The sequence below is a fragment of the Triturus cristatus genome, chromosome 7 (assembly GCF_964204655.1).
Source record: "Triturus cristatus chromosome 7, aTriCri1.1, whole genome shotgun sequence".
In the NCBI taxonomy this organism is placed as follows: Eukaryota; Metazoa; Chordata; class Amphibia; order Caudata; family Salamandridae; genus Triturus; species Triturus cristatus.
This window is the reverse complement of record NC_140590.1, coordinates 1,781,294,853-1,781,311,518: the sequence shown is the minus strand read 5'-3', so window position 1 is coordinate 1,781,311,518 and position 16,666 is coordinate 1,781,294,853. Positions and strand designations below refer to the sequence as shown.

The 16,666-nt window shown below is 43.4% G+C and overlaps 1 protein-coding gene across 1 annotated transcript in view; it reads left to right on the top strand.

Annotated features, from left to right (window-relative positions):
• LOC146813095 (putative DBH-like monooxygenase protein 2) overlaps positions 1–16,666 on the top strand; it is a 786,120-nt gene that overhangs the window by 79,201 nt on the left and 690,253 nt on the right. Inside the window, exons 2-4 of the mRNA XM_085620073.1 lie at positions 439–585; positions 2,610–2,771; positions 14,330–14,413. Coding sequence (XP_085476199.1) covers positions 439–585; positions 2,610–2,771; positions 14,330–14,413 — 393 coding nt within the window. The remainder of the gene's footprint in view (positions 1–438; positions 586–2,609; positions 2,772–14,329; positions 14,414–16,666) is intronic.

Genomic DNA, 16,666 nt, shown 5'->3' with positions numbered 1-16,666 from the left:
TGAGAGTAGTGATAAAGGGTGGTAAGGGTAAATTTAGAGTTTAGTGATGAACAGTGGTAAAGGATGTAACAGGTAATTTTAGGGCTTAGGGGTGCATAGTGGTAAAGGGTGGTAAGGCTAATTTTAGGGATATAGGTTGGTAAGAGTACATTTAGGGTTTAAGGGTGGGCAGTGATAAAGGATTTTTAGGAGTTAATAAAAATGGAGGTTTAGGGGAAAATATATTTAGATATTATCTATAGATAGATATATCTATAGGTTCAGATACCTTTTAACACTCACCATGCGTGCTGAAGTCATACCTAGTAAAGGCATCTTCATGGTAAAGGCTGATTGCAAAAGGCATGCCTGGTAGAGGCATGCATTCTATTTATAAAAAACCCACAACATAATATCTCTTTACCGCAGGATAATTTGCAAATTGTGCATTTATTTCAGGACTACCATGGTATTGGGGAAGTTCCTCCGGTGCAGGACACTGTTCAAAATTACCAACTTGAGTTCTTGTCTGAAAATGAAGGACTTACAACTATGAGGTTCAGCCGCAAGTTCATAACATGTGACCCCTTTGATGTCGATGTCACAGTAAGTGGTTATCTTATGAGTGTTAAATGGTTGCCCATGCCATATAAGTGCATGTAATGTAATGAAGAATCCAAATAGTGACTTGCATGTTCAGCCTTATCTCTTTCGATCACTGTTCCCGAGCATAGTGGTTAGGTGTGATGGCCGCTATCGTGTGAGATAGCAGCTTCCTGGCAATTTAATTTTTCGTGATGGTGATCTTGTGCTGCTGTTGTGTAGTGTTTAGATGTGAACCACTCAAATGAGAGGGGGCACCTGAAAAGAGGATAATGGTAGAGAAAAACAGGGAAAGTCAGCAAACTACTCTACAAGAGAAATTCTCTACCTATGTTGAATAATAATATGCATTACGTCACAGTTGTGCGAACATTTGAATTTCTGGCCAACTGACAAGGACACACCAAAGTAGGATTATCAAGTCATATCAAAATTATTTTATTATTTTCAATTTATAAATAGATGAAAATGTTTTCAATAAGTGAAAAATGTGATAAAAATGTGGCACATCCCGCATCATACACACTCAATCAACCAAACATCCAGTTACATACCAACACATACTCATACGTCCAGGAGCTCAAGGATCCAGTAATGCATAATTAACATTTGGAAAAAACAGGTGGACCAATTCCCCTCGTAAGCATAAATAACTTGTGAAAGATAACATGAATAAATTAATAAATAAATAAATAATTAATAGAATGTCCAACACAGTATCATCAAATTAAGTATATAAAACCGACGGCGGTGTTCTGGCTGATTCCACAGAGACTTATACACTGGGGCCTTTTTTCTACAAATTGACGAAGCAATACGTTTAACACGCAGACGTCCCCCTCCGTTGGCTCAAACTGGGAATCATCCTCTTAACCGGGAGTTTGTTTGGACTACGAGGATGCTCCCCTATCGAGGTGTTCCAACTAGCAGAGTTGATTGCGTATCATTTGAGCTGCCTATCGGTGTCTTCTTGTAGACGCAGGACCGTCGGAAATACCAGCCTGAGATGCCCTTAAATCGGACACTTTTTATCGATTTGACCATTTTATTCCCCTGCTACTCTGCCGCGCAGCCTTGAGCGGTCTTCTCTGGGACCCATTTTTTCATTCATTTCCTTCGAATCTCTGCCACCACCATGCTGTATGTTCTTTCCTGTTGAATTGGAAGCACGTCCCTTAGTCATTGATCTTTTGACATTTACGCCCTGAGGAAGGTGAGACCCAGACCTGGGTCGAACACCGAAACACGCGTCGGTGTTTAAAGATAACTTTGGACCCCTTCTGTCCATCTTCTTTCCCCTTATTCCTTCAGAGATTTACCTCTGTAATATTGATTTGAAGCATATACTTAATTTGATGATACTGTGTTTGACATTCTATTCATTAATTATTTTGTTCATCTTGTCTTTCACAAAAAATACTCTGCATCTCTCTACATGTAGCAAAAATTGATGTTATTTATGCTTACGAGGGGAATTGGTCCACCTGTTTTTTCCAAATGTTAATTATGCATTACTGGATCCTTGAGCTCCTGGACGTATGAGTATGTGTTGGTATGTAACTGGATGTGTGGATGATTTAGTGTGTATGCTGCGGAATGTGCCTCATTTTTATCACGTTTTTCACTTATTGAAAACATTTTTATCTATTTATGAATTGAAAATAATAAAATAATTTTGATATGACTTGATAATCCTACTTTGGTGTGTCCTTGTCAGTTGGCCAGAAATTCAGATGTTCCCACAACTGTGACGTAATGCATAATAATTATTCAGCATAGGTAGAGAATTTCTCTTCTCGAGTATTTAGTATTTAGATGTTAACTGACTGCAGTAGAGGTAACCAATATAAAGGATGTAATTGGGAACTTGGAGCAATAATAGGTGAAAATATACCTCTACAAAGTACAAACAAGGGCAATGCTTAAGTTACTCTATCTGTTTCACCCCAACCCAACCCCCGCCAGAGAACAATTTAATAAAAGGTTGAAGTGTTGATCAGTAGTCTTTTTACCTTTCCCCTTTGCAGGCAAACACCCAGCGCATCATCGCCGCGTATGGGAACTCTGACACGATTCGCTACCATGGACCCAGTCAACGTTTCATGGCATCCGTCCAGTTGCTGTCAGAAGCACCCATCTCAGGACCAGCTCCAGAGCCGTCCTTCACCTATGACATAAAAATGTCCAATGTGAGCATCATATTTAAAGTTCAATTACTAGTATCCAAATATTCATATGAAACTGTGCCTCCTATGTTTGACAGTGGGATCATTTGGACATTGAACACCTGTTTTTAAAGGTATTGGAACAGACTCTCCTGACTTGGCACTGCTTCTATAACACAGCAATAGGACATGATTTATAGTTTTCTGCCCCAAGTGGTAAGAAAACTAGTAGTTAATGTTACTCACTGGGCTATGTAACAGTAATAGGTGCTGTGCAAGTATTTTGGTGCTCAATGCAATGTAAATAAAGTTTGTTTGGTGCCCCAGACAAAGTAAAATGTTGCCGCTAGAGCACTCCCCATCCATCTTCTCATTTAACAGTAGTTTTCAGCTCAGTGCTACCTTTAAGCACCTGTCCTTTCCTGATAAGGACAGTGGTAAGTTTTGAGCCTCTCATTTCTCTCAACTTCTAACTCCTTTCTTTGTACGGCTGTATTTTTTACAGTTGGAGTTCTCATATTTATCCAGCATTGTTTCTCATAATGTTCTACTGTTAATATTGTATCTCCTTCAGTAATTACAAGCAAAGATGAATATATTTCATTGTTGGCAAAAGAAAAACAGCAAGACACCATGGAGCAGGAAATGGTGGATGAGAAGGTTAATACATTACAATTCTTTATTCGATGGAATTTCATCATAAAAGAAGCAAATAAGCAATACAGTACAGTATGTAAAGCTACCAAACATAAAGTTTAAAATATATACAACGGTTTTCATTGCCCCATTATAAAATAGACACTAAAAACATATCAGACATAGTGGAAATCCTAGCAATGGACATTTCGCTAATAGATGGACCTAGGGGAGGTTTTACAACGCCTCATACGGGACTGCCAAGCACTACCCAGGAATTTTGCGACTCCACAGACCATAGCAATGGAGGAAGTATCAGTGCTGAGTATCCGCAAGGCCATTCTATGGCATCTAAGGCCCAACCCCTTGCATAGCGGCTTTAACCAGATCCTCCTGGCTACCCTGTATGCTGGGCAAGCAAAAAAAAAAGCGCCACAGACTCTGTAGGGGCTGCGCAGCCAGGGCATGAATTCGATCGGCCATCTTGCTTTTTCCACCCCGAAGTGAAATCATTTACTGGGAGGATCCCAAACCTAACCTTCAGATAAAGAGCTCTGTCCAAGGGCAGCTCGATGTAGTCCAGGAGTGGTTCGAAACTCCTAACCCATTTAAATGACAAAAATCGCTCTGTTAGAGGGCCCCCTAAACTACTAGAGAGGGTCTCCTTCTGGACTAGATCCCAGTACAGCTGTTTAATCACTAACTTGGGTGGAGGTGATTGGCTTTCCCAAGAGTCACTCAAACCCAGAAGGACTACCATCCGCTTCAGGTTGCTCAGCCACTTAATCCTATTGTTGGAATTAAGCAGGATCAGTTTGTCTAGGGCGGCGGCATATTCCTGAAGCTCCCTTGTCCTTCGTAAGCGAACCCAAAAAAGTAACGGGCGCAAGCGCACTAGAGCCTTAAGAGGACGCCTGCCCATATCTGCCCGTAGAGGGATTAGCGGGGTGGATACTGGGAGGGCAACCGCATCTCTCAAGAACTTGTTTTCAGATCTATCTAACTCTGTAGTATTTTCGAACCCCCATAGTTCAGAGCCATATAAGGCGGATGGGAGAACTTGGCCCTCATAGATAGTAAGGAGCGGTGATAAGGGCTTACTCTTAGATTTCCGGTGTTCTCTCATAACCGCCCCAGAAACTCTTTTATAGTTTAACAGCATTTTGGCCAAGTGGTCCTTCCAGCTCATGCGATTGTTGACCCTAATACCCAAGTAATCAAAGGAGTCTACCAGCTCCAAGGGCTCCCCATTAAGTAAAAAATTATTCCTGAATCTGGTGGAAGGAGCCAAGGCCATGAGCTTGGTTTTTAGAGTGTTGATGATGAGGCCTCTGTCGCTACAGAATGTGCTAAAATGATTCAAAAGCTTTTGGAGGCCTGACGGGGACTTGGAGATCAAGATGGTGTCATCCGCGAAGAGGAGTGTGGGGATTTTTTCACCTGCCAAGGATGGAGCATCAGCTGGTTCCCCTCTCAGATGGTCCACCACTCCATTCACAAAAAGAGAGAACAGCGTTGGAGCCATAACACATCCCTGGCGTACACCCCTCTTCACGGGTATCTTCTCAGTCAATTGGCCTTGGGTACCCCACCTGATCCTAGCATAGTTCCCCTCGTGGAGATGCACAATAAAGCCCAAAAGGGGACCTGGGAACCCCATATTCTCCAGAACTTCCCACAACCTCTCACGAGGGACCAGGTCGAAGGCCATCCTGAGATCTATGAAAGCCAGGTATAAACTACCTTTATTGATGGTAACCGTCTTCCAATAGATCGCAAAGAAGCGAAAGACCTGGTCCATCGCGCCCACCTTTTGGCGGAACCCCGCTTGCAGATGGGACAAAACATGCCTCTCTTCCATCCAGATGCCTACCCTCATAATAATTACCCTGCCAACCACCTTCTGTAACACATCAATCAAACTGATTGGTCTGTAGTTGGCAGGGTCGTCTCTGGCGCCCTTCTTAAAGACCGTGATTACCTCCGCTCCCTTCCACGAGTCTGGAACGGGGTATCCGTTGGAAATCAGGTTCATTATTTTTGCAATAAGTTTGGCCCATAGCTCCGGTTCCTCCAAAAGGAGGTCTCCGGGAATCCCATCTGGGCCAGCAGCTTTCTTCGGGGTAAGATGTCTGATAGCCAGCACCACCTCAGAAGACAGAAAGGGTTCCTTGACCGGATGCAGGGGAGGGATCCTGAAAACATAGTCAGGGGGAGAAAGGGACACTTCTGACCCACCATACAGGGTAGAAAAGTGAGATTGCCATTGCTGGCTGGTTATGTGACTGTCTAGAGGGCGAGAGATATTCAGCCTTGCTTTGTTGATCAGATCCCAAAACAGCGATGAGTTCTTTCTTTTAGAAGCTGCCTTGAGGTCTTGCCAGCGTTGTTCCTCCCACTCTCGTTTAGCTTGCTCCAGAGCCCTTGCATATTCTTTCCTGGCTACACTAACCAGAGGTTGACTCTTTTTACGCAGGGCAGTTCTAATCTCATTTCTTTTAACCTTACAATGGGCCGAGTACCAGGGGTTACTTGCTAAAGTTGTGTTATTTTCCCTGCTGCCTCCCCTGCCCTTTTTATTTTCAATTAAAAAGAATTTCCCTACTTCCTCTACAGTGTTTTTGTACGCCTGTACAAAGAACGTACCCTGGGCGGTCGCTGGTTTCTGGTCAAGCACCGCCAATTCTGTAGTCAAGTCTTCAACATGCGCCCTGATCTTTACCAAGTTGTAAACCTGCGATTGAACTTTCTCCCATTTCAACCTACGATTTCCCTGGAATGGTATCACCTCATTGGTGGACCTCGGGTAGGTTAACCTCCTGTTGTTGTTCCGCTTCCCCCATCTTAACGTCATACATAAAGAGTTGTGATCACTGTCCTGTGAAGGAGTCACCTCCATGTCTACTAAGTCACACCACAGTGTCACATCTAGTAAGATGTAATCAATTCTTGACGGGCTACTTAGCCTGTTAAAGGTCATCGCACCGTCGGGGTCGGAGGGAGTCCTACCGTTAAGAGCTCTAAGGTTGTGTTCCACAATAAGGGAATTAATCTGTATAACCTTTGTTGACCATTTTTTAATTGGGGCCAAGGACAAGGTCGGAATAGACCATCTAGAGTCCGCCTCCTCAATACCCAAAGGATCGTCACCTTCGAGTGGTTCAAAGGTACAGTTAAAATCCCCTCCCACAATAGTTTTAGAGGAAGGGGGGCAATTGGCTAATGCCTGATCTAAGATAGATACGGTGCTTGAGTTTGTATCCCCTGTGTTCCCTCTTGCATAGATGTTGAATAGCTCTATCCTACTGCCCTTGTTTAATCCCTCGAATGAAATGTGTTGGATGTCCCAACACCCAGAATCATGAGTAGTTACTGCCCAGTTCAGGGCGGTCTTGATCCATACATGTAGACCCCCGGCTGGTCTACCCCTTCCACTACTCTGAGCTGGTATAAAAAAAGTGGTATATCCTGATTTATGTAATGGAAGTATGCTCCAAGTTTCTTGGAACATACATACATCAAATTTTTCGATGAAGAAGTTCCATTCAGGTAGAGCCAACTTTCTTTGCAGACCAGCCACATTCCATGAGACCAGATGTATGACCTTATTATCTGCTAAATACAGTTTGGAAGGGACCCCCACATTCATATCCGGGTCAGGCGAGGTTTGGGCACCTATAGAATCTACTTGGACTGGGGGTCTAGCAACCTGGGGTCTGCAGCACTATAGCCCGAGGGTGCGAGTGAGTAGGGGGATACAGTCCTGCCAGTAGCAATTCCAATTGGCGGGGATAATCCTGTGATCACAGGGACAGCTCCAGAGTCTTCCAGACACATCTCGCGAGTGCCAACCTCAAGACTGGGTGAACCTACTCGTCCCTCTCGGCCCTGAGGGGACATTAACCTTCAATCACAGTCTGCCAAGCTAGAGAGAGCTTCGAACCGGTTCGCTGTCTCTAAGGGAGTGGAGGGCCTCAAATGGTCCCATCCTCTCTTGTAGTTCCTGGTGGATCTAGGGGGAATAAAGTTCCACCTTGTAGGGTCAACAACATGGGTAGTATGTGGGGCGTATGTCAAATAGCTAGGTATAAATGTACCTGTTGGAGTGGGGTACGATAAGACCTGCTTAGTTATACGGGAAGGGGGGAACACCAACGATCTGGGGTAAAAGTAAGTTAACGCACGTGGAATGATGCCATTGTTACCGTTTTCGGGGGGCCAATCCAAGATGTGCTTAACTGCTCGTGGGTCTCTAAAGTTTACTACCACGATGTCTCCCTCGATGTTTTTACTTTTACCACCCAGCCATGGGAGACGTCTGACGTGTAATATCTCCCCGTTGATGTTCTCCTCAATTGGTCTATGACTACTAAGCCAATACATGGTTTTATTTTTTAGCTCAGTATACCCTTCTCTTTTATTATCCATCAAAGGTGGAACCCCCGTCAAAACAACCACCAAGGGCACAGCTTCGGGAGGCAGGTCAACTTGTGGCATGTTATTTATTACGGGCTTGTCAATACTGGAACTTTCCCTCTTGTCCCGCAAAGTGATTATGTGGGCGTTTATTCCCCCCCCCTCTAGATCATCCAATGTGGTCGCTCCCTGGGTGCTCCCAGTCGTGGAGGGCAGTGACCCATAATGAATCGCAGCTAACTGGTTAGGTGGCTGAACTATAGCCTTGGAAAAGTGGGGATTGGGGTTAGGTACCTCAGCTATAGGATCTAAGCCACTAGAAGCAACCACCTTCCCCTGTCCTATAGTCAGTTCTGTTTTCTTACTTATAACGGATTCTAAGTCCGCAAGTCTTTTCTCGACTCTTAATAAACTTTCAATAAGCGGTGCAATAAGGGACTTGATCACCTGGCCCCAAACGTCCTGGTAGACAGCAGAAGGGGTAGCTAATGATAGTGAATCAACAGAGATGAAACCTAACTCAATAGGGGGCGCTTCGGGTTCAAGGGTAGCTATTGAAGCTGGAGGAGGCGATTTAGATGTAATAATCGCTTCGTCTGCTGTCCCTTTTGCTAAGTTTATGGCTTTCAATGCATGTTTCCCAAAATCAGAGTGGTTGGTCTTAAGTTTAGCTGAGACTCCCCCTTTCTTGCATCTTCTCTTGCTCGGAGGTGGACCATGAGTCTTAACTGCTTTGAGCGGCTTAGTATACTTCTTGGCCTGTTTACCAAGTGGTGGCGTAGATTTATTTACAACTTGGGGAGAACTAGAAAATCCAGGGGCATGATTTTCATGAATGTCCTGCTCTTTAGGAGCAGAAGGTATGAGGGCACGTTCCCTTAGCGGGAGAGAATCACTCGACTGTATAAGAGGGTCAGCTATGGCATTACAACTGTCACCAACACAAAAGGGGACCTGGAAGTTAGAGTTTTCAGGAGTCCTAAGCTTTAGATTTTCAATGGAGCGACGACGCTCAGTTCTACGTTTGGCCAAGGTATTGTCCTTTTCCTCCTCATGTAGCACCTTTTTAAAGTAGGTATCTAACGGGCCGGTTGACATAACCCCCGTCAATTCATGTACAGCTTTAGTAGAGCTGTTGGTCATGGTAGGAGAGTATCGCAGGGTGTGCGCGTATGCAGGCACTACAAGGTACTAGCGGGTTAATAACCAAGCCCAGCCCGGCCTCACTCGGCCTCTGAGGGCCTAAGAGGGCCCACCCTTTGCCCGGGCTACGTCCCGCGCGCGTCCCGCTTGTGCGTGGAAACAAGGCTGAGCTATAAGGACTGGGGGAAATAGGGGGAGGGGCCGGGAAGAGGAGGCAGCTGCGAACACCGCCAAGCAGCCTGGTCCTCGCAGTCCCGGATTTGAATGCACAAAGTTAAAACACCCCCCAATCAGCACAGCATCCACGGCAGGGTCCACAGTAAGCCACGAAATCCAGCAGCAAGAGCCCAGGTATGTAGCGAGCAATGGCAAGCCTGCGAGCGGCTCCCGCGAAGCGGGGGCCGCGAGGCGTTAAGAGCCTGCGGAGGGAGGGGCCGGGAAGAGGAGGCAGCTGCGAACACCGCCAAGCAGCCTGGTCCTCGCAGTCCCGGATTGGAATGCACAAAGTTAAAACACCCCCCAATCAGCACAGCGTCCACGGCAGGGTCCACAGTAAGCCACGAAATCCAGCAGCAAGAGCCCAGGTATGTAGCGAGCAATGGCAAGCCTGCGAGCGGCGCCCGCGAAGCGGGGGCCGCGAGGCGTTAAGAGCCTGCGGAGGGAGGGGCCGGGAAGAGGAGGCAGCTGCGAACACCGCCAAGCAGCCTGGTCCTCGCAGTCCTGGATTGGAATGCACAAAGTTAAAACACCCCCCAATCAGCACAGCGTCCACGGCAGGGTCCACAGTAAGCCACGAAATCCAGCAGCAAGAGCCCAGGTATGTAGCGAGCAATGGCAAGCCTGCGAGCGGCACCCGCGAAGCGGGGGCCGCGAGGCGTTAAGAGCCTGTGTTGGTGCAGTACTAGTAATAACTTTGTTGTGGGTGAGTGTGTGGCTCCCACCGGAGAACTGGAACCGAGTGCTTCTTGCCACTAGTTACACTGCAGCCCTGAGCAGCTACTTCTGCCACAGGGTCAGTTTCTCACTACTGCAAAAGGTCACAGATTTTGCTTCCCATTGACTTTTTCTTGAGGAGCTTCATTCTGTTGCAGACTGAAAAATAACAAAGAGCTGCACATCTTTTCATGTACTAGTAATAACTTTGTTGTGGGTGAGTGTGTGGCTCCCACCGGAGAACTGGAACCGAGTGCTTCTTGCCACTAGTTACACTGCAGCCCTGAGCAGCTACTTCTGCCACAGGGTCAGTTTCTCACTACTGCAAAAGGTCACAGATTTTGCTTCCCATTGACTTTTTCTTGAGGAGCTTCATTCTGTTGCAGACTGAAAAATAACAAAGAGCTGCACATCTTTTCATTAAGAATCTATGGGATGCTAGGAATGAGATGGGAAGGGGCCTCAGTCTCCCTAAATATCGTCTTTTAAAATGGAATTCCTGGGCCCAACCAAGTAAAGATTCCTTGATTAAACTAAATGGAACATTACTAGATGTTCATTTCTAATGTGTGAACATTAATACAGGTTAAACTCTCAATGTCTGATCATTATTATAGGGTCAACAGGTCTATTCTCATATCTGAACATTATTACAGTCTCATCTCTCATGTCTGAACACAACTACAGGTTCAAATCACATGTCTAAACATTGTGACAGGTTCAACTATCATGTCTGAACCTTACTACAGGCTCAACTCTCATGCCTTAACAAAACTTCACATCAACTCTCATGTCTAAACATAACTACATGTTTAACTCTCTTGTCTGTGTATTACTATGGGGTCAGGTCTCATGTTTGACACAGCAAAAATGGTGAATCTCATCAAGGCTAGAAGATGAAATTAGAACTAAGAAATCACCTTTTACTGAGGGAGAACATTGTGCCAATCTGGTCTTAAGTGTCTTTAAGGCCCTCCGGTGCTGGCCGAAGCTCTTTGGATTTGAAGAATGACAAGGCACCCGAGGATGCTGCTGTTGAGGTTAAATGAGTTTATATTACATGCCAGAACAGGATTGTACCCAAGCCACTGCAAACATCAGAGCACAAATCACCAGATATAGATTTCCTATTCACAAACTGCATGTTGTAGTGTGTTTAGTAGTACTACATTAATACTTTTAAAGTACTACAAAATGCTATTCACAAACCAACGGATGTAATTCTCCACCTCCATCTCCCCTATCTTTTCTAGAGGGAGATACTCACACATGTAATTTTACTACTTGATAGTAAATATTGGAGGGACCAGGAGGAGTGGTTGAAAAATGGAGTGTATTTATTCAAAATAAATGAATTTAGGGAAGTGTAAGAAGGGGTTAACAGATGACTATGGAGGTTTAGGGAAGGGCATGCACTCACCTAACTATAGTGAGCCCATTACTATCCACATACTCCACTTCTAAAACTATTACAGCCAAAAAAATCCAAAAACAGTAGTAAATCTACTCCAGCTCAGAGTATGCCCAGCACCGCAAATGGCCAACCACTAGTACTCTAATACTTCCTATAGAAAATAATGGAGGCAGGAATTTGAAATATAATCACACTATAAAAATATTAAATTAAATTAGGTTAAAAAATGTACCAATTGCTTACTAAATGGAGTTTCTAAATCAGTGTAGCAAAACCCAACAGTGCCAAGGAAATACGAACCCTCCACTGGAAAAAAAAGCCCTCACTAACCAGGGTTACCCCTTGGTGGCATGCTTCATCATTGGGTCCATCCAGTTCTACTGTGGAGCAGGGCGTGCTACAACCTACAGATTGTGTGGGTGCACTTAGATGACTATATAGTGAGAAAGGAGTTGGTGTAAGTGAAGGAGTGGTGGGGAGTTGATCTAGTGGGTTATTTAAATTTAATCTGACCCCTAGTCGGTATGGTTAAAAACGGGGAGGGGTGGGGCTTAGGAAAGTAGTGCGTCATGTACCAGGTTCTTAAAGGCTCTATATGTTTCAAGCTGTATCCCTATTGGCTTTTCATTAGGACCTAGGGATAGTAAATCCCTGGTACCCCTCCTGCTCAGATCTAACTGGATATACATTCACTACACGCAACTGAAAGGTGTATATATGTATACCACCTAACTGGAGAGCATCGTCTGTATTTATTTATATCACTTGGCTAATGCCCCATGGTTCTTCCGGGTACAGTGTAGCCTGTAGTCACACTCGCATCAAGTCCACATCTCTGCCGATACACCTACTGAATGTTTCCCACTGGGTCCCTCACACATTACTAAATGGAGTAATATGGCAGTTGAAATGCTTACATACAAATAGTGCAGGAGTATACTAAGAGAATTTAGGTAGGGTCAGATAGCAGTAAGAAAGTATTGTCTTCACCATCAGGCTTCCATGAATACTTCCAAGGATTCATGAGACCACTACATAAGTTTAAAAAAGTCTTTGGATTCTAGGCAAATGTTGACAAATCTATGTGCCAATAGTATAGCTCTGAAATCTAGTTAACAGGGAGGAAGTTTGGTCATAGCCAGTGGCAAGATGGACCAGCTGCTTAGGTTTTTAAATCATGGAGTGCAAAATTCAAAATCTTTTAATTTAAGTAATATGTGTTATTTTCCTGAAAACTTTGTGAAGATGCAAGTATTTTGCTGAACACCATTGGTGAACACGCAATGCGAAAAATGCACACAAGGGCTAACATCTCCTTCAAAAGACACACAAGCAGCAATAAATGTCTTGCTCAATAAGAAAATGTCTCTGATGGAGACCGTTCTACTAAAACCAAATTCCAGAGGGGAAAATCATGCAGTGTCCTGTGTAACACAAAATGGTGAAAATTGTAGAAAATCAAGGATGCTTCACAGGCAGAAAACTATTTTGTAAATTGGGCAGAATGTAGTATCTGCACGTGACAGTATTTTAGCTTAAATGCTGTAACCAAGTCAAAATTAGAATCAATGTGTATTGTTCAGATTGTTTTACTGTGGCCGGAGACCAGTAGACCAGTGGTAACTATTTTTGGCTGGACTTCACCCCAAATTCGAAGGACTTTGACCGCTGCGGCTAAAGTCATCTCACTGTGACCGTGGACTGAGAAGTAGCCCCAGAACTACCCCCTTCCTCAGTGCAGCACCATCAATATCCTTCAGCATTTTCAGCATCTTGTACACCTTGCATCAGGACCACTCCATTGAGTCCATAGTGGTTGGTGACTATGGACTGGAACAGCACTGGAGACAGCTTTGGCCTTGAGGTAACTGTCCACATAAGCCCCATAGGCCCCCTTGACTTGCTCCCTGCCACGGATAGTCAGCTAAATAAGCTGGAGTATCCAAAAACAACATATTTTGTCTCTATGAGGTTTTTTACTTTATGGCTAGCCGTGGTAGTGGCCAATACTTTTTGGAGTGGAAATCTATGATTTATGAATTTCTTGAATATTTATATCTCCAGAACCCTTCAGTGGATTTTCCTAGTTTCAGTGTCTAACAATTCATTTAAAAAACTGCTGTTTTTATGAATTGGTGTTGGAGTTCCTTATTGTGTTTCTTTCTTGTTCAGCTGTGTTGGTACATTGAAATGCTTTGCACTCTTACACAGCCTGATTACTTGAAGCCACAGCTACCCATGGTTATGATAAGGTTCTCAAGTGAACCTGACTGGAAACAAGACAAGTTGATGAGTGTATTACACGGTGAAGACGCACAGTCACACCATATAATACATCACATTCCTCACAGTCATTCACAAAGTGAAAACCATTAAAGGCAGTCAGCTTCCACTATGACGATACCAGCTACAGGCACAGGTGAGAGAAGACAGGGAAAAATAGGTCCCCATGATGTCCACTTGCAGCATGCTAATTTTATTCTGAATGCTGAATCTGTTCCTTAAGAAAAATAGCAATTTAAGATTTTGAATGCACGGTTGAAGGTCTGCTGTACCTTACGGGCCTCCATCTCTGTATTCATCGGCTTTCTGCAGGATTTCAAAAATGGAAGCAAGCCTCTATAATATTCATATGGTTGGATTAATCAAATCCTATTGAATGGTCATATTGCACAGTGATAGATGTGTACATGAGTTGCAGCATGTGTTGCAGTGCAAAATGTAGGTTGGGTGGCAAAGCAATAGGTGCATCGGGCCCTTGGCACTTCATTGCATATGATTTGGGGCTTTAACTTAACCAAGATGGAAGACTCCTGGATAGGTGTTTTAAAGTTACATCAGAGTTTTCACTCATTTTTAAAAACAAGGTTGCACTAAGTATTTCTCTCAAATGCATACTCAATTTTAAGTCATATAGGATTTCTGTCTTAACACTATTTCCTCTTGGCTCTTTAATACCAGACACTTTGAATCACCTTCATTATGGCCAGCGAAGGTTGCTGAAATTATAACATCATTCTTTTTTCTCTCCAATGTTTAGTTTTCTTTACCACCTGATGCAACCACCTACGGATGTGCATACATTCCGCTGCCACAACTGACTGAAAAAAATCATATCTATAAGGTAATTTTTTTATACCTCCCTCAATATACTACATTATCCATGAGACCAAGTTGCCATGTAGTTCACTTTACAACTGTTATTATATCACCACGAGAAAAGAACATTTCAGCATTATTGCTCCAAAATGTTGTGAATTTATTTGACTGCAAACCACTACCTTATGATGGAGTTTGGTTACACACTTGCATAACATATGCCTGTCCAGCACATGAAACTGACTACATTTGTTGATCCAACAAAGAGCAGACCTCTAAAATGTATTTGGTCATGGCTAAATATAAGGTTCTGAACAAAGCCCATTATTTTAGTTGACCTAAAAACAGCATTGTCAGGGGATCTACTGATTTTTAAGACAACCTGTCAGGGACTATATCAGAGTTAAGAACAAGGAAAGGTAACAGGTGGGGTTGTTGCTCTATGCATGGCAAACGTTTTCCAGAGAAGGGGCTATATATAAACAAGAGAGTACCTGAAGGTTGGAAGGACATCAGGATGAAAGCTGAGGATTCAAGCATGTTGAAATAAGTAGTGAACAGTGAACTGGAAAGTCTGCAGTGGAAACTATTACAATAACACTAGTACAAATAACAGAAATGGTGAAAGCAGGGGAAAAATAGACAAACTGTCATAAATGATACTTTGTCTATTCCTTGGTAGTGACCTTTCTGGATACTGAAAAGATCTGACATGAAGGCAAGGAGCGAATTACTTTTGCATAGTTTAGGGAAACATCCTGGAGCTTCTGTGCAGAAGAATTACTGGGTGGCTCTCAGTGCCAAGGCACAAGCCTTGGACTTTAACTGGCACCCTTTGGAAGCAATGAAAATTAAGGTCATAATATCACACACAAGAAGACAAGCAGTGGCAGGTACACAGAAACTGAGCTCAGGGAAAAGCTGGACTGGAAAAGGGATGCATGCCTGAAATGGGATACACAGAAGTGTGAACCGCACACTACCTAGGACAAGACAGGAATATGCAGTCAGAACAGGAACGCAAAAGACAACACAAGGAATCTGCAAATGCAAGAAAGGTCTATATGTGTGCAATCAGAAATAGGAACAAGACAAGCAATGGAACCAAAAGGCAAGATAAATAAGAGACAAACAACAGACACAAATAACTAATAAGACCAGGAACAGGGAATCAACAACTATGAAACCAGAAATCAGACGGCAAGTCTGCATTGTTGTAGCAGGATCAAACAGAGCAGTAGGGGACTTAGTAGCAAGGTCAGTTACTAGCAGCTGCACTCTGGGATCACCAGGCAGAAAAGTTGGAGACTCAGGGGAAGAGCACAGGTGCAGGGAAAGAGCCAAGTACAAGGAGTCTGAGAACCATTAATGAAAGGAAGGCAGAACTGGGACTTGGAAACATAAATAACAGGGAAAAAAGCAGACACAACATTGGGCACAGGAAAAATGAGAACAGATTATGGGTCAGAGCCAAAAGAGAGAAAAGTCAAGAATGCAGATATATAGGGCCTGATTCACAGAACTAACTTAAGACAAAATCCTAAACTTACTACTTTTGGTATTCACAGAAGTTAGGATTTTGTCTTAAGTTTGTCTTAAGACAAACTTAAGACAGACTTAAGCTTAAGACAGTCTTAAGACAGACTTAAGACAGTCTTAAGACAGACTTAAGACAAACTTAAGACAGACTTAAGACAGACTTAAGTTAGGATTTTTTCTTAAGTTTGTCTTAAGTCTGTCTTAAGTCTGTCTTAAGTCTGTCTTAAGTTTGTCTTAAGTCTGTCTTAAGACTGTCTTAAGTCTGTCTTAAGTTTGTCTTAAGACTGTCTTAAGTCTGTCTTAAGTTTGTCTTAAGACAAACTTAAGACAAAATCCTAACTTCTGTGAATACCAAAAGTAGTAAGTTTAGGATTTTGTCTTAAGTTCGTTCTGTGAATCGGCCCCATTGAGGTCAGAAAGGCAGTGGGATCCAGAAATCAAGATGGAGAAAGAGGAAGTGATCAGGGCATAAGACTGATGCATATTTATTGTTGCCAGGCTGGGCTTTTACTGTTTTATGACATAAGGAATATCCAAGTCAAAAGATCTTTTGTGGTTCCCTATTTTTTTTTAAGTTATGCTCTAGAATATTAATTACTTTCAAAAGGTAGTTAATGGATCAGAAATAAGAATACAATTGCATGCCCAGTAAAGGGCTACTTAGAAAGTATAAGGCCAACATTTAAAAATGGGCCAAACTGTGGATGTGTTTAGCTAAAATGTCTCAAATCCCCTCAGA